Source organism: Sciurus vulgaris, assembly GCF_902686455.1.
Source record: "Sciurus vulgaris genome assembly, chromosome: 2".
Classification (NCBI taxonomy): domain Eukaryota; kingdom Metazoa; phylum Chordata; class Mammalia; order Rodentia; family Sciuridae; genus Sciurus; species Sciurus vulgaris.
In genome coordinates, this window is record NC_136462.1 from 122,678,878 (window position 1) to 122,697,877 (window position 19,000).

General features: G+C 35.7%; 1 protein-coding gene across 6 annotated transcripts in view; it reads left to right on the top strand.

The window, feature by feature from the left end:
• Positions 1 to 19,000, top strand: part of SCAPER (S-phase cyclin A associated protein in the ER) — a 470,315-nt gene that overhangs the window by 91,822 nt on the left and 359,493 nt on the right. For all 6 annotated transcript variants that reach the window (XM_079128857.1, XM_079128859.1, XM_079128858.1 and 3 more), the window contains 2 exons: positions 2,141 to 2,241; positions 6,396 to 6,512. In XM_079128857.1, the coding sequence (XP_078984983.1) occupies positions 2,141 to 2,241; positions 6,396 to 6,512 (218 nt within the window). The remainder of the gene's footprint in view (positions 1 to 2,140; positions 2,242 to 6,395; positions 6,513 to 19,000) is intronic.

Below are 19,000 nucleotides of genomic sequence, written 5' to 3' on the forward strand. Positions count from 1 at the left end.
CTTTGTTGTGTGTGCTTTTGGGGACTTATCAAAGATCATTGCTGGAATCAATATCATATAACCTTCCCCCCGTTTTTTTTTTCTGGTAGTTTTACAGTCTCAGGTCTTGTGTTTTTATATATGCCCTATATTATTAAGATCACCTTTCTCCCAGTACTATATTACACAATTAGTTTTAGAATTAAAGAGTAAATCTTTTTTTTTTAATCTTAAAATCCCATCTTTTTAGATTTTCCTAAAATTACTTTAAGAGCAGTGATTGCTATTGGAAATATAATGTGAACCATTATATACTCTTAAACTTTCAATAGCCACATTAAAAAAAGCAAAAAGTAACAGGTGAAATTAATTTTAATAATGTATTTTATTTAACCTAATGTGTCAAAATATTCTTTACAGATCAATCAATAGGAACATTATTAAGATACTGTATATACCATGGTGGTACATACCTGTTTTCCCACTAGTTGGGAGGGTGAGGTAGGAGGGTTACAAATTTGTCAACCTGGGCAACTTAGGGGGACTCTGTCTCAAAATGAAAAAAAAAAAAAAAAAAAAAAAAAAAAAAAAAAAAAAGAAGTGGGGCATGAGGCACTGGGGATGTAAATTAGTTGTAGAGTACTCAGCCAGCATTCACCAGGTCCTGAGTTCAATCCCTAGTATTGGGGAGATAGATATATGTATATTTGTGTATAGATGTATACAAATATATATACATATACACATACATGTATTATATAAATATTCTTTCTAGATGTAATCAATATGAACATTATTAAGATAGTACACACACACACACACACACACACACACACACACACACACACACACACACACACGAGACAGTGGTACATTTCTCTTATCCCAACTACTTACTTATGGTCTGAGCCTAATTCAGTTCAGACTAGCCACCTTTCAAGAACTTAATAGCACAAGTAGGAAGTGATTATCATATTGAATAGTGCAGATTTATTTTTTCTGATTATCTTGTTTACTGTTGTTTCATTTCATTTGTATGTTAGATGAACATGCCATGTACCTTTACCCAAATCACTGGTAAAAATCTTTGAGTGGAGAGACTTCTACTTCCAGTAGTGATAGATGGGGTAATTCAGGCCAGTTCTCCCATTGAAGACACCTAGAAAATCTAGATAATTTATAACAAACCTTCTGAAAGCTTAAGATAGTGAAGGATTCTTAGGCACTAAAGAATTATAGGGGCTTGATCCAGGATAAGGAAGAACTCCTAAAAAAGAAACTCAGGAAAATACTTATGAAAAATCCATTTATCAAAGAAAAAAGTATAGCAGAAATTAGAGAAAATTCGAACTGAATGATAATAAAAACAGTAATAAGTCATGCTTAAGAGAAACTTTGTAGCATTAAAATGCATGTATTTGAAATGTTCAACAAGAAAAAAGGCTGCAAACCAATGTTCTAAGTACCCAGTTTAAAAATAGGGATCATCTCAACCTGTTAAATGGTATATATGAGAAACCCACAGCTAACATCATACTTGATTTTGAAAGACTGAAAACTTTCCTCTGTAAGATCAGTAATAAGACAATGTTGTCTCCTTTTAACCCCTTTTATTCAGTATCATACAAGAGATCTAGCCAGGGCAATTAGACAAGATAATGTATTGGAAACCAAGGCAGTGGTATCCTGGAAGAGGGATGGGGTAGGGATTGGAAGGGGATGCTAAGGAATTTCAGACTGGTATTATTATATTCTTTGTCATGGGTGATTTTTACACGCATCTTTGCTTTGTAGTAATTTTTCTATTTGTGTACTTTTTTGTGTTTTACATGGATTCTTTGTATTTTTCTGCACAAGTGTGCTTTGTGCACCTTTCTGTATATTAATCTTACAATAAGCAGATTAAGAGGATTACTACTTGGGGAGGTCTTGAGAAGGCATATCAATGCCATTTCTTCATCTTTAGAAGACCAGACAGTGAAAATGGAGGGGGAAAAAGAACCCTAAAAGAACAAAAACTAGATCAGTGGGCAACTCAGCAGTTCAGCTTCTTCAGTGAGCACAGTGTAAACATTATTAATTTGTAAGTCCTTCACTCTAATAGTTGTTTAAAAAATGTTTACTCTTAAATGGAAGTTAATTTTTTTTTGTTTTAAATTAGGAGGTGTTAATGATGCTGGATAATTATGTGAGAGATTTCAAAGCATTGATTGACTGGATTCAACTTCAAGAAAAACTAGAGAAGACTGATGCTCAAAGCAGGTATGAGCTCTGATATTTGTATTTATAGTACTGAATAGTTTCAATAGCAGTCACTGAAATAAGACAGTGGCCTTAAACTCAGATTGACTTGAAACTTGTAAAACCTAAATTTGGGTGCTGGATTTTTTATTTGGTTTAACGCAAACTTTTATTGGGCACCTCCAAGTGCAAAGTACATTATTCAGTACAGAAATTTAATTGCTGTATATGACACATTTACTACTTTCATGGAATTTCTAGACTAATAATGATAAAGCAGAATCTATTACTACATAAAATGACTATGAGCGTTCAGTGAAGGACAGACTTCTTTTGAAGAATAGATCAGCAGAGATTTCATTGAGGTTGCAGAAGTATTTAAAGGATGTGGTAGAGTTTTCCAAGTGGTTGGTCTTTCAGATGAAGGGAGTAAATTAAAAGAGCTTTTAGTGCAGGGCATGTGCTAAATTAAAGTAATCGAGAGAAAGGTGTAGCATATCTTGTCATGGTGATAGGCAAAGAATAAAATTGATAATTTTTGATTAGGTGAGTGGTGAAATATCAAAGTTTCTTTAGAAAGATTAATTTGGAGTCAGCACACAATATCTGAGTGTTCTAACAGGCTCAGGGACTATTGTAGTGTCAAGGACAGAAATAGTCCTTGCCTTACTGAAGGGTATCATTTGTGCTTAGATCTGAATGTGTCCCCCAAATTCATGTTGAAAGTTAATTGCTGATATGATAGTATAAAGAGATGGAATCTTTAAGAGGTGGTTAAATCATGAGAACTATGTTCTCATGAATAGGATGCCTTTTCACCCAGAGAAAACAGGACTTAGCTGCCACTCTCTTTTGAATTTAACCTTGGTTTAGTTTCAGTGGATGGAACCATCTACTAGAGATGGCATCTTTTGTCATCGTTATATGTTAACCTCCTGGGGAATCAAGTGGCTAAAGGAATTCTGAGAGACAAATCTAGAAAACTGAATCCACAGGAAACCCAATCCAGGAAAATTGTGATAGGTGGATCTTAAAATATTTTTGCATTTCATGATGAAAATATTTTATTTTCACTGCTAGGGATTGAATCCAAGGGCACTCTACTACTGAACTACATCCCCAGCCCTTTTTATTTTTATTTTTTGAGAAAGGGTCTTACTAGATTGTGGAGGCTGGCTTTGAACTGATGATCCTCCTGCCTCAGCCTCCCTAGTAGCTGGGATTATAGACATGTATCGTTGTGCCAGCTCACAATGAACCCTTTTGATAATTCTTTTTGCTTGCTTCATTCACAGTCCCGGGTGGGTCAGATGTAGGTGTCTTTGTTTATATCAAGCAGTTTTACCCCTATCATTCGTAATAGGTAATTGGAATTGGGGAGGGGGGGTGAGTTTTTCCCTAATTAAACCAAACTAAGAGATCATTATTTTGATATGGGCCTATAGCTTTATTGCCCTTCTGATGATAAACAGAGGAATGCAGGTTCAAAGAAAATAGAATAAATTTACATAGAGAAGCAGAAATGCGAGAAATCATGTGGTCAATAAGAGCTCAGTGTTGTTGTAAATCTGAGATCTATTCTAGGTCTAATTCTCTTACATCCCGATTCTAGTTTTTTTCTCCCCTTGTATGTCTTTGATGGTTCATAGTTTAAGTCCTTACAGCAAATCTTTATTTCCTTTTTCTTTTCATTTTTTATTTAACTTGGTTGAGGTTTTTTTTTTTTTTTTTCTTTTTTTTTTTTAAATATTCAATAGGGCCTATAATGTAATCATCAATCATTAAAAAATAGATTTTTTTTTTTTTTTGAAAATCATATTGAGAAAGATTCAGAGATGGAGTCCAGGCCTAAACTCTGTGGTTACCATCCCTCTTCTGACCCTGTGTTTCAAAAATGTACCTGAAACATCTCTCTTTATCTTAGTCAGTTATCAGCATTTCTTTTTTACTTAGAAGGTATCTAACTCCCAGATATGGGAAGCAACTTTAAATTTCTTTTTTTTTTTATTGTAAACAAATGGGATACATGTTGTTTCTCTGTTTGTACATGGCGTAAAGGCATACCATTTGTGTAATCATAAATTTACATAGAGTAATGTTGTTTGATTCATTCTGTTATTTTTTCCCTTCCCCCACCCCTCCCACCCCTCTTTTCCCTCTATACAGTACTTCCTTCCTCCATACTTGCCCCCCTCCCTAACCCTAACTCTAACCCTAACACTAACCCTTCCCTCCCCCCCATTATGTGTCATCCTCCACTTATTAGCTATATCATTCGTCCTTTGGCTTTTTGAGATTGGCTTATCTCACTTAGCATGATATTCTCCAATTTCATCCATTTGCCTGCAAATGCCATAATTTTATCATTCTTTATGGCTGAGTAATATTCCATTGTATATATATATATACCACAGTTTCTTTATCCACTCATCAATTGAAGGGCATCTAGGTTGGTTCCACAGTCTGGCTATTGTGAATTGAGCAGCTATGAACATTGATGTGGCTGTATCTCTGTAGTATGCTGATTTTAAGTCCTTTGGGTATAGGCCAAGGAGTGGGATAGCTGGTAAATTTCTTGAAGAAAGAATTACTTGTCTAATATTATTCAAATTACGCATCAAAATTCATTCTAGTTAGACTTGAGATTTAAAAATTAATTGGTGAAATTATAAATAAAGAACAGAAAGCTGGGGTTGTAGCTTGGTGGCAGAATGCTTGCTTAGCGCAGGTAAGGCACTGGGTTTGATCCTCAGCATCACATAAAAAAACAAGTGAATAAAAAAATAAAGGTTTAATTCTTAAGTAAAAAGAATATTGATAAATATTTATATGTTGTATTATAGAGACTTAGATAAAGGTATAAACTATAAATGAAAACATTGTTTCACCTGATTTAATAAGAAAATGTCTTTCTGTGTAAAAGATAAAGATTAAAGGTAAAATAGTTGCAACACTAATGCCAATGGATTGATAGCCATGATAATAATAATAGCAGTACTGGCAAACTATTTCAATTCAATTGAAAAATGATACAAGTTCCAGTGGGAAAAATAGGCAAAAGATGCCATATGCAAGTCACAAGAGAAAAATTCAAAGGTCTGGCAATAACATTCAGTCTTCATTTATGGTAATGAACATATATAAGTAGAGAAGACAGTGAAATACTATTTTGTCAATTAAAATTTTAAAAGAGATTCCCACCTGTTGGCAAGGTTGAAAGGAAATGAACACTTGATTTGTTGATGTATACTTTATTATAACCTTTCTGAAAGGTCATTTGATAATACATTATCAAACCTTTAGACTTTTGAATAATATTTTTCTGAATTTTGTTTCTATCACATTTTTGATGATATAGGAAAAATGTTTTTTAAAAAATATATTTTTTAGTTGTAGGCAGACACAATACCTTTATTTTATTTTTATGTGGTGCTGAGGATTGAATCTAGGGCCTCAGGCATGCTAGGCAAGCGTTCCACCACTAAGCCACAACCCCAGCCTGGAAAAAAATCATGATCACTAGATTGGAAAGTAAGCAGCAGGAGACCCAGGAAAGTGATAGAATCTGAGCGAGAAATAGAGAAGGTGTATTTAGGGAGAACATTTCAGTAGAGATTTGCACCCTGTCATCTGATTGGTTCTGGGGCCAGTGAAGAAGGAGGAATAGAAGTTAAGTTATATTTCTTAGTTTTTCCAACAAACAGCAATGGATTCTCACTCCTTTTCTCATGGATGATTGAGGTAGAGGAAAGAGACTTCATATTTTCATGTGTCTTAATTTATCCCTTCTTTCTGTCTTGATCCTTGTTCCACAAACTTAATTCTCCAGGATATAGGACAGAGTAGCCTGAATTAATACCATTGCCTTTGAATGTTTTCTAACTTGGTATATGTAGGCTTGTAAATTTATAAGAATATATTTGATGTCCCTATAATTTTATAACCCTTTTGAGATAAGTAGAATTCTTTTGCTGTGCTGAATTCTGTGAAAAATCCTGGTGATTTTCCACTGGTAGTATGCTGTCTGTCTGATAAACAATGCTATGTGGCAAAAATGTGACCTGATTGTCAGTAGCGACAATAGTCACTCATTAATGACCAAGGGAAAAATATTAGTCCCCCCCCACCCCCGCATTTCTCTGTTAATTTAATCTGCTGTATTTCTTGAATTGCAGACCAACATCCCTGGCATGGGAAGTAAAGAAGATGTCTCCAGGACGTCATGTGATTCCAAGTCCATCAACAGATAGAATAAGTGTAACATCAAATGCTCGAAGAAGCTTAAATTTTGGGTGAGATGAACTAAAAAAAGCCTACTAAGGCTTGTATGACAGTACATTATTGTCTATAGATAATTTAGTTATAGTATTCTAAAAATGATATTTCACCATAAAAATATTTGTGTCTTTAATTGTGTGTTAAGTAGAATACCAATCCATGGGAGAGGACAGTTTCTCCTAAGATTTCTGTATCTGGTAGAGGTTTTGCACAAACTGAGTTACTTGATGAGACTGGTAAGACAGAACTCTTGCACAATAAGTTAGGCAAAGCAACTTATTTATTTATAAATAGGAAGAATAAACAGAAGCCAAGGATCCATGGCAAGCAAGCAGGTCCTTTGAAGTTTAGGATTTCCCAGGTCAGATCAGTCTCATATGTGTGTGCTTCACTTCTTAATCACAGCTATGAAGGACCCCTCAAAGTACTCTTGAGTTTTATGCACTGGATGTCATTTGGATTTCTGAGTTCAGGTGTTTCAGGACATGCGGTTCTAGGTGAACAAGGATGAATCCTGATTGTTCTGGACAGTTCCTCCTTATCTGAGGATGTTGCATTTTTGGTACATTCTTCCTGATAATTTCAAGCCAGAGGGGGAAGTACTTGATTTACCACAGCCCTGTTTTCCTGCATCATGTATATATTTGAAATTGTCTGAATAAAAATTTAATAAATATTCAGGAGAGTTAATGTTTAACTTGTAGGAAATGTAATATATTCAAAGGTAATTAGTGTTCCAAAGATTAAAACTGATTAGCCTGTTTCATGCAAAATTATTCATGTGATGAACTAGCAATTTTTTTTTTTTTTTTTTTTTTTTTTGCAAATCAAAATCATCAATAAAAAGATAATACAAAAATCAACTATATTTTTGGCAGTTTCTCTCATAATCAAAGATCTAAATGCTTATTAGACATTGTCATTTTCATACATTTTTATAAGTTTATCAGCACATTTTTATAATTTATGCAGTTATCTTTTGAATTAGAAAAAGAGTCATAAACAAAAACTACATTTATACTGTCTTTTATGTTTATGTAGTTACCTTTTCTAGTTTTTTACTGGTGCTCTTCATTTCTTCATATGGATTAAAATTAATGTCCAGTATCCTCTTATCTCAGCCTAAAGGACTCTCCTTTAGTATTTCTTGTTAGGCTGTCCTATTAGTGAAAGACTTTCTCAGTTTTTGTTTATCTAGGAATATCTTATCTTTCGGTTTTAGAAGAATAGTTTTATATTACATAAAGTTCTTGGTTGACAGACTTTTCCTTTAGTACATTGAATATGTTGTTTGACTACATTCTGGTTTTTGTGGTTTCTAATGAGAAATCAGGTGTTATTCTTACTGAAGAGCTTTTAATGTAATGGTTCACTTCTTGATGCTTTCAGGATTCTCTTCACGTCTTTGGTTTTCAGTAAATAAATTTCTTATGTTCTGTATGTCTGTTGGAACAGACTGTCAGTATGCTCTGGCAATATACACCACTGCCTTTATTGTTACTTCCTGTTTTCCCAAAGCCTCAAGGCCAATAAGAGGTGAGAGATTATGGATCTCTCAGATTTTTCTGGGACATACACATAAACTGTTCATTTGTGGAATATGTCCATTTCCAAAAATATGTTGGAACTTTCAAAACCCTATACAGAGATCTCACTCTCCAGCTTTTCCTTGAAAGGTTTCTTGGTCAGTCTTTTGTTTGCATCAAATGTCATTGCTACCTCTTGTAACGGTGATGTTAAAAATTTTTCACATTTTCCACAAATGTCCCTGGAGAGATGTGTTTTTAAGAAGAAAATTTGTTTGGACTCTAAATTCACTGGAGTGAATCTTAACGTGTAATACTTAATGGAAAGGATGTAAGTTGTTTGCTTGGTCAGTTCTCCTTTTTTTTTACTTTTTTTTATTGTAAACAAATGGGATACATGTTGTTTCTCTGTTTGTACATGGAGTAAAGGCATACCATTTGGGTAATCATAAATGTACATAGGGTAATGTTTGATTCATTCTGTTATTTTTTTCCCTTCCCCCACCCCCCCATCCCTCTTTTCCCTCTATACAGTCCTTCCTTCCTCCATTCTTGCCCCCCTTCCACCCCCCATTATGTGTCATCATCCGCTTATCAGTGGGATCATTCGTCTTTTGGAGTTTTGAGATTGGCTTATCTCACTTAGCATGATATTCTCCAATTTCATCCATTTGCCTGCAAATGCCATAATTTTATCATTCTTTATGGCAGAGTAATATTCCATTGTATATATATGCCACAGTTTCTTTATCCATTCATCAATTGAAGGACATCTAGGTTGGTTCCACAATCTGACTATTGTGAATTGAGCAGCTATGAACATTGATATGGCTGTATCTCTGTAGTAGGCTGATTTTAAGTCCTTTGGGCATAGGCCAAGGAATGGGATAGCTGGGTCAAATGGTGGTTCCATTCCAAGCTTTCTGAGGAATCTCCACACTGCTTTCCAGAGTGGCTGCACTAATTTACAACCCCACCAGCAATGTATGAGTGTACCTTTTTTCCCCACATCCTCTCCAACACCTATTGTTGCTTGTATTCTTGATAATCGCCATTCTAATTGGGGTGAGATGGAATCTTAGTGTAGTTTTGATTTGCATTTCTCTTATTACTAAAGATGGTGAACATTTTTTCATATATCTGTTGATTGCTTGTAGATTTTCTTCTGTGAAGTGTCTGTTCATTTGTTGATTGGATTATTTGCCTTCTTGGTGTAGTGTTTTTTGAGTTCTTTATATATTCTGGAAATTAGTGCTCTATCTGAAGTATGAGTGGCAAAGATAGCTCAGTTGGTAGAGTGCTTGCCCTGCAAGCACAAGGCCCTGGGTTCAATCCCCAGCACCGCAAAAAAAAAAAAAAAAAAAAAAAGTCAGTTCTCTTTTGTGTATTTTTTTTCTTTTTTTTTTTTTTTTTTTGGTATTGGGGGTTGAACCTCGGGTGCTTAAGCACTGAGCTACATCCCCAGCCCCTTTTATTTGTTTATGTTGAGACAGGGTCTCAGTCAGTTGTTTAGGGCCTCACTAATTGCTGAGGCTGGCTTTGAACTTGTGATCCTTCTGCCTCAGCCCTCCTGAGCTGCTGTAATTACAGGTGTGTGCCACCGCTCCCAGCTCTTTTATCTTTTAAACCTAACCTTTTTTGACTGCCTTTCTTCTCTCATCCCCACCTTTTCACAGTTAACAGCTTTCACTTCATTACTGGTAAACCTTGGATAGAAGTTGTATTATTACATTTGCAATGTGTTGTAATTTTTAACGTCTGTTTTTTCATTCTGTGACCATGTTTGAGGCAAGATCTTTGCCATATCTCTGTATTATAAGCACCCCAGAAGTGTAACTGACCCTTAGTAAAAGATCAAATGTTTGTTTATTCAATAGAATCAAACTTTTGTTTTCAAGCTCCTTTATGGAGTTATCAGATAGCATTGCCTTTGATGAAGATTACTAGACTTCAGAAACTTATAATAATTGGATTTTAGTCAAATGGGGAAATGATATATATGCAAACAAAAATAAATATTTGTATATAGAAGCATCATTTTAAGTTAACTCGTTTTTCAATGCATTTGAGTGGTCTGTGGTTTAGAGGATTGTATTTTAGCATTGGTTCATTTTAGCACTAGAAGCCTTCAGGAAATGTGTGGTAAAATTTCACATACTGTTCTCCATGTTGTTGGGTTAATTGAAAGTATCATTACTGGAGTGCTCTTCTTTCAGCTTGTTGAACAATTGTGGCTCATAGGTTACCCTTAGTTTATCTACTCACTTCTGTTCATGCTGGTTGAGTTTTGTTTACTCTGAATATGTTGTTAATTATGAAACTTGGTGTATACAAGTTATGTTTATTATTTTAACTCATCATTCAAATATTAAGTAAACCAGTAATATGAGGGCAAAAAGAGTCATCGTTTTTGTTAAAACTCAGAAAAGTTTTTAGGAAACTTTGATAAAGGTGAACTACTAAAATGAAGTTGTTTTAAATGAGTAACTAGTTCAGTGATGAAAGTTTGGGAAAAATAAGTTGAGAATTGTGTCACTTCACTTTAGAGGAACCAAAATTGAACATTGTCAATGAGGCATCATGTTGTGGTTCATGTGAGAAATGTACACAAAGAAAAACCCAGTTTTAATACTATCTATGTCAGGATTAGCAAATTTGCATTATTAAAATACATGAGTAAAAATAAAAATGTAAGATACCTATGAAAAATTTATTTTCTTTTCTAATATTATTGAACTTTTAAATTATGTGCCTTTTTTTAATTTTTAATTTTTAATTTTTTTGCCAATTTATTTATTTATTTATTTTTTCATCTGGGAATTACATAAAGACACATAAAATATTCATTTTTATTACTATAGATATTTCAACAGATACAAGATACATTTGTTGCTTGTTTTCTATGTATAATTAATTGCTAAAGTCTTCAGCAAATAGAACCATTTAAATATGCTTTCATACTATTTGTGTAAAACTTGTTACAGAGAAAGAACTTAATATGTTTTACTTCTATAGCTCGATCATCATATTCTTTTGAGTGTATTCACAGAAAATCACTGTTTGATGTACTCTCTTCCTTTTCTGTCCAAATGTCTACAATATTCCTCTTAAAAGTAAAAGTGAAAGGTCTACTTCTCTTGGTACTCCTATAATTGGAACTAGGAACTTATGACCTAATTTCATCCATCAAGTATTTGGCCAAGTAAACAAACATTGTTTATGATTTTTAAAAATTCATATTATGAAGTCTTTAACAGGATGATAAAAGTATCTTCAACATGTTGAACCAACAGTAAGGCTCTTACTTACAAGTTACATTTGGATCACCATTTCTTGAAAGTAGCAGCTCTACACACTTCAAGATCTGTTCTTCAGAGCCACAAGCAGAACATGCAGTCATCAAAACAGTCTGCTTAGCTACAATAACCAAGCAAGAAAAAGTCCTCCTACTTTAGAAAGTATATCTAATTGACTTATTTACCTTTAAAATATTCTACATATTTTTTGCACTCTCCAATTCTACAAAATCTCCTGAAATCTCACTCATAAGATTAATTCACCAAAACATGAGATCAGGGATGGATCCCTTTCCTCCTCTTATTTTATGTACAATGCACTTCTTAACTTACTTCACCTATTCCCTTTCCTCAAGAGAATGAAGTGGTGAAGCATATGACTCTGCTTCACTGCCTGAATACAAACAGTTTTTGGTAGATTAAAATTTCCTGTGGGGGTTTTTAAGATGGCAGACTAGAGGGTGGCTGCTTTTCATGTTGCTGCAGGACTCAGGATTCAAAAAAGGAGATAATGAGAGACTTGGGACCAACTCAAAGCAGCCTGGTGAGTCTCTCCCATTGGGGAGGCATCCTGGATGGGGCGGTAGTCCCAAAATGCATGGAACTTTGTGAAGTAGAGCTGCCTGGCGAGACACCCCTCCGCCTGCTGGAGCAGTGAACTCGGACAACTGGGAGCATCGTAGAGGAGGCCGCTTAGTACAGTGATTGGACTCAGAGCAACCACTGGGGCTCCGGGCAGCTACCTAGAGGAGGAGATGCTAGGAGAGCTGTTTGGACTCAGAGCGACCACTCCTGAACACTGGGACCTGCCCGGAGGAGAAGGAGGAGGAGGAGCACGGCCGCTTAGACTCGGAGTGACTGTACCAGAGTTACAGGTGGTTGCCAGAGGAGGAGCTGCAGGCCGAGCTGTTTGGACTCAGAGAGACTGCTTCTGAACATCGGGGGTCTGTCCAGAGGAGGAGGAGGAGCGCTGAGGGTTGCTTGGACTCCCAGGGACTGCATCAGAGCTCCAGGCGGCCTTATCAAAGCTTGCATTAGCACCTCTGTCCAAAAGGAGCCGAACCATCTCTACATTGGCAACGCTAGCAGCATACATCAGAGGGGTCCATCCATATCGAAAGCTGGAATGCACACTAATGCCAGAATCTAGGAGCTCCTCCACTAAGGAAGTATCTCCAGTGGTCAATGCCTTCTTAAATGTTTCATTCTTTTCTTCTGTAGGCAATGGCCTTTTTAATTTCTAGGAGGCCCTGTGGAGGTACCCGATCTGCCAGCCTTCATTCTGCTATCTCTACTGTCATCTCCGTCAGCCACCGCCACTCCCCGGAGCGGGCCCACTACAGTGTCCGCCGCCATGCCCGAGCAGCCGCTCTCCCCGAGCAGCCGCTCTCCCCGAGCCTTGCCAATTTATTTTTAACTGATACATAAAAACATTTAAATGCTGCATATTAATGGGGTACATATGATCTTTCAGTAGATACATACATTTTAATATATAAATCAAGTTAAACATATCTATTCCCTCAGATTTTAATCATTTCTCTATAGTGAAAACAGTCAAAATTCTTTGTTCTAGCGTTTTAAATAATTATTAGAGCTTTATGGTTGTATGTGATAGTTGGGTTTATCCTGACAAACTCATAAATGCATGGAAATCAGTTCAGTTCATAACTTCCCCTTTTTCCTTCCTCCTTTTCTTTCCTGTGTTCCCCCTTCTCCTTCCTCTATTCTGCAGACTTCCTTTTGCTTGACTATTAATTTGCATTTGATTGATTCCTTATGTAATCTTATCCTTCACTCCCCCTTCCTTTATTTTACTCTAGCTTCAGCATTGAGAGAAAACATTTGATCTTTGAGTTTCTGAGTTTGGCTAATTTTGTGACACATGATATTCTCCTTTCAATCCATGTATTGACAGATGCCATAATTTCATTCATTTTAATGACTGAGTAGAATTCCGTTTATTTATGTATGTGTGTGTGATATATCTATATCACAATTCTTAATCCATCCTTTGATGGACATCTGGTTTGGTTCCATACTTTTGCTGTTGTGAACTGTGCTGCTATAAACATTGATGTGGCTGTGTTGCTGTAGTATGCCAGTTTTAGATCTTTTGGGAAAATATCCAGGAGTGGGATAGCTTGTTCGTGTGGTAGTTTTGTCTGTAGTTATTTGAGGAATCTCCAAACTGCTTTCTAGAGTTGGTTGTATTAGTCTGCAGTCCCACTAACAATGTACAGGTGTTCCTTTTTCCCCACAACCTCAGTAGCATTTATTGTTATTTATTTTCTTGATCTTTGACATTCTGATTGGAGTGAGATGAAATCTTAGTTTTGGTTTGCAGTTCCCTGATTGCTAGAGGTGTTGAACATTTTTTCATGCATTTATTGTCCTTTTGTGTTTGTACTATTGAGAAGTTTTTGTTTAGTTCTTTTGCCCATTTATTGACTGGACTGTTTTCTGGTGCTGAGTTTTTTAAGTTCTTTTTATATTCTGGATATGAATTCCCTATTGGCGGAGTAGCTGACCAAGATTTTCTCCCATTTTATAGACTCTCTCTTCATGCTTTTAGTTTAATGGCATCCCACTTATTGATTGTTGGTTTTATGTCTTGTGTTTTGAGAGTCTTGTTAAGGAAGTCTGTGCTGCACCCAAATGATGGAGTGTTGACCCTGTGTTTTCTTCTAGTAGTTGTAAGGTGTCTGGTCTGATTCCTAAGTCTGATTCATTTTGATTTGAATTTGTACAGGGTGAAAGATAGGGATCTAATTTCATTCTTATATAAATGGATATATATATGTATACTTATATATTTGGAGAGAGAGAATATGAATATAGACAGCCTTTTGTTGAAAGGTTCTCTTTTCTTCAAGATATATTTTTGGCATCTTTGTCAAATATCAGGTGGCTATAGGTTTTGGGGTTTGTTTCTGGATCTTCTTTTCCAGTAGTGCTCTTGTCTATTTTGGTGCCAATACCATGCTGGTTTTGTTAGTACAGTTCTGTAGTATAATTTCAGATCAGGTATTGTGATGCCTCCTGCTTCTCTTTTCTCGCTTAGTATTGCTTTGGTGATTCTGGGTCTTTTTTTTTTTTTTCCTAATTAGTTTTGAGAGTCTTGTTAAGGAATTCTGTGCTGCACTGTATGATGGAGTGTTGATCCTGTAGAATGCTTTTTTTTTTTTTTTTTTTTTTTTTTTTTGCAGTGCTGGGGATTGAACCCAGGGCCTTGTGCATGCGAGGCAAGCACTCTACCAACTGAGCTATATCCCCTGCCCTAGAATGCATTTTGACACATCATACATAAATAACTTATCATTCTTCTGCTTGTATTTGATGTAGAGTTACACTGGTTATGTAATCGTATATACACATAGGGTATTCATTCTATTATCATTCTTATCCCTGTACCCCCTCCCACTTCCTTCACTCCCCTCTAATGTAAAGTACCTCTATTCTTCCCTACCATCCCCACTTCCTGGCTTATTGTGAATTAGCATCCACATATCAGAGAAAACATTTGGACTCTTGTTTTTTTGGGGATTGGCTTGTTTTACTTAGCATGATATTCTCCAGTTCCATCCATTTACCAGTAAATGCCATCATTTAATTCATCTTTAAGACTGAGTAATGTTCTATCGTGTATATGTATTATGTTTTCTTTATCCATTCATCTGCCTAGTTTGGTTCCATAGTTTAGCTGTTGTGAATTAAGCTGCTATAAACATTGATACGGTGTGTCACTGTAGTATGCTGATTTTAAGTTCTTTGGGCATAAATTGAGGAGTGTGATAACTGGGTCAAATGGTGGTTCCATTCCAATTTTCTGAGGAAACTCCATACTGCTTTCCATAGTGGTTTCACCACTTTGCAGTCCCACCAGCAATGTATGAGTGTGCCTTTCCCCCACATCCTCACCAACACTTATTATTGCTTGTATTCTTGATAATTGCCATTCTGACTGCAGTGAGATGAAATCTCAGCATAATTTGCATTTCTCTAATTGCTAGAAATGTTGAACATTTTTTTCATATATTTGTTGATCGATTATATTTCTTCTGTGAATTATCTGTTCAGTTCCTCAGCCCATTTATTGATTGATGATTTGTTTTTTGCGTGTTTTTTGAGTTCTTTATATATCCTGGAGATTAGTGATCTGAGGTGCATGTGGTAAAGATTTTTTTCCCATCCTGTAGGCTCTCTTTTCATGTGATTGTTTCTTTTGCTGAGAAGCAACTTCTTAGTTTGAATCCATCCCATTTATTGGTTGTCAGTTTTATTTCATGTGCTTTAGGAGTCTTGTTAAGAAAGTCAGTTTCTAAACCAAGGTGGTGGAGATTTGGGCTTACTTTTTCTGTTAGGTCCACGGTCTCTGTTCTAGTGCCTAAGTCCTTGATCCACTTTGAATTGATTTTTGTGCAGGGTGAGAGATGGGGGTTTAATTTTATTTCGTTACACATAGATTTCCTGTTTTCTCAGCCCTATTTGTTGAAGAGGCTATCTTTTCTCCAGTGTATGTTTTTGGCATGTTTGTCTAGTATGAGATAAGTGTATTTATGTGGGTTTGTCTCTGTGTCTTCTATTCTGTACCATTGGTCTATGTGTCTGTTTTTGTGCCAATACCATGCCTTTTTTGTTATTATGTCTCTGTAGTATAGCTTAAGGTCTGGTATTGTCATGCCTCCTGCTTTACTTTTCTTGCTAGGGATTACTTTGGTTGTTCTGGGTCTCTTATTTTTCCAAATGAATTTCATGATTGTTTTTTCTAAAGCAAGAAAGAGGAAGCTTCAAGCCAATGAAGAATTTCATTGGTATTTTGGTGGGGATTGCATTGAACCTGTGTATTACTTTTGGTATTATGGCCATTTTGACAGTATTAATTCTGCCTCTTCAAGAACATAGAATATTTGTCTTCTGAGTAATTTATTTCTTTAGTGTTCTATAATTTTCATTGTAGAGCTTTTTTACCTCCTTGGTTAGATTAATTTCCAATGTTTTTTGAGGTTTTTGTGAATTGGAATGGTTTTCCTTATTTCTTCTTCATTTGAATCACTGTTGGAGTATAGGAAAGCTGTTGATTTATAGGCATTGATCTTATATCCTGCTCCTTTACTAAATTCATTTATAAGCTCTTTGAAATATTCTGGTGGAGTTTTTTGAATATTCTGTGACAGATGAGATTGGATTCCCAAGGAATTTTCAGGAAGCAAGTTTATTTAAGCTGGTCCAGAGGGACCACTGTTTATTTACAGTGGTCTGGAGGGCTCATGGCTAAAAATCTCTGGCCCTGGGGTCTGGAAATTCTTTGAGATTTATACTCAGTAGGGTGGTTACATGACAGTTATTCTTTGTTCCGTATTCTTAGGCTAGACAGAGGTTTCATAATCTTACAAGGAAAACAGAAATGATAACTTTTGCATATCAACAAGCTCTCTAAGTTTTGCACAGCAAGCTTTCTGTATCACCATCTAGTTGCAAACCTGGCTTTTATGAGAAAGTTTTGGAAACTTCAAAGTGTACAATGAGCTCTCTGCAGAAGTTCTGTTGACATTCTTTGTAAAGATCTTGTTGGCTAGGAGAGAAGCTTATATGTTATAATTATTGTGAGGGATCTCTTTGGTGTGTGTGTGTGGGGTCCTGATGGCTACATCACTAGATATAGGATCATATTGTTGGCACACATACATAGTTTGACTTTATTCCTATTTGTGTCCTTTTGATTTCCTTTTCTTGCCTGATTGCTCTGGCTTATGTTTTGAGGACTGTATTGAATAGGAGTGATGAGATTGGACAGCCTTATCTTATTTCTGAATTTAGTGGAAATGCTTTTAGTTTTTCTCCATTTAGTGTTGACGTTGACTTTGGGTTTGTCATAAATGGCTTTTACAATATTGAGGTAAGTTCCTTTGAGTCCTAGCTTCTCCAGCATTTTTAATATGAATGGATGTTGGATTTTACCCAGAGTCTTTTCTGCATTTAGGGGATCATAGGATGTTTGTTCTTAATTGTTTTTAAGTGATGAATCACGTTTGTTGATTTGCATATGTTGAACCAGCCTTACAACCCTGGAATGAAATGCACTTGATCATGGTGTATTATCTTCTTGATCTGTTTTTGAATGCAGTTTGCTAATATTTTATTTAGGATTTTTGCATCTGTGTTTATCAGGGATATTGGTTGGTAGTTTTCTTTCCTTGATGTGTCTTTGTCTGGGTTGATATCAGGGTTATAATAGCTTCATAAAAAATACTTGGGACTGCTCACTCTCCTTCAGTTTTGTGTACTAATTTGAGAAAGACTGGTGTTGTTTTTTCTGGAAAGTTCTGATAGAACTTAGCTGAGAATCTTTTGGGTCTAGGGCTTTTCATTTTGGAAGGCAATTAATTGCTATTTCAATTTCATTACTTGATATTGGTCTGTTTAGGATTTCTGTATCTTATTGGTTCAAATTGCACAGGTCATGAGTCCAGAAATTTGTACGTACCTTCCAGATTTTCCATTTGATTGGAGTAATGTAGGACAAATGAGTCTGGACACCTGAGGAATTTTCAGGAAGCAGGTTTGTTTAATCTGTAGCAGTCCTAACGGGCTAATGCCTAAAAATCTCCGGACCCCAAGTCTGAAATTTATGTTCAGTGGGGTAGTTACATGACAGTTACTCTTTGTCCCATATCTTAGGTCAGACAGAGTTTTCACAAGTTTTTATCAAAGACAACAGAGATAGTAACTTTTTGCACAACAAGCTCTCTTTGAGATAGAGTCTGTCACATCTTTTTTTCTGCAAACCTGGCATTTACAAGAAAGAGGAAGCTTCAGATCACAGTTGAGCTCTCTGCAGAACTCTTGTGAAATCCTGTTGGCACTCTTTGTAAAATCTCGCTGACAAGAAGCTTAATTATGGTGGGTGTCCCTGGAGAAGTTTATATGTTACAATTATGGTGTGGGGTGGTACCTGGTCTGCATCAGGAGTATAAATATTCAAAATAGGATCTGATAATCTTCTGGATTTCAGAGGAGTCTGTGGTGATATCTCCTTTTTCATCTGTGATCTTGTTGATTTGCTTCTTCTCATTCTTTTCTTTTGGTTACTTTGCCTGAGGGTTTGTCAGTTTTATGTGTCTTTTCCAATAGTCCAGTCTCCATTACATTGATCCTGTGTATTGTTTTCTTATTTTTAATTTCTTTGATTTTAGCTCCAATTTCCTGTCTTCTCTTGGTTTCAGGGTTAGTTTGTTCTTGTTTTCTGAGACCTTGAGGTGGAACATAAGCTTATTTACTTGGGATCTTTATAACTTTTTAATGTAGGCACTCAGGGCTATAACTCTGCCTCTTAGAACTGCTTTCATATGGTCTCAGATTTTGATATGTTGTATCTTTGTTCTTGTTTCTAAGAATTTCTTGATTCCTGTTGTCATTTCTTCTTTTATCCATTCTTCATTTAAGAGAGTATTATTCATTTTCCATGTGTTCATGTGGTTTCTATTATTTTTCTAGCTTCATTCTATTATGATATTATTGGATATATGGGATTATATCATTTTTTATATTTGCTGAGACTTGCTTTGTGTTCTAGGATATGATCTGTTTGGAAAAAGTTGTGTACGCAGCTAAGGAGGAGGTAAATTTAGCCATTTTGGGGTGGAATATTCTGTAGATGTCTGTTAGGTCCATTTGCTT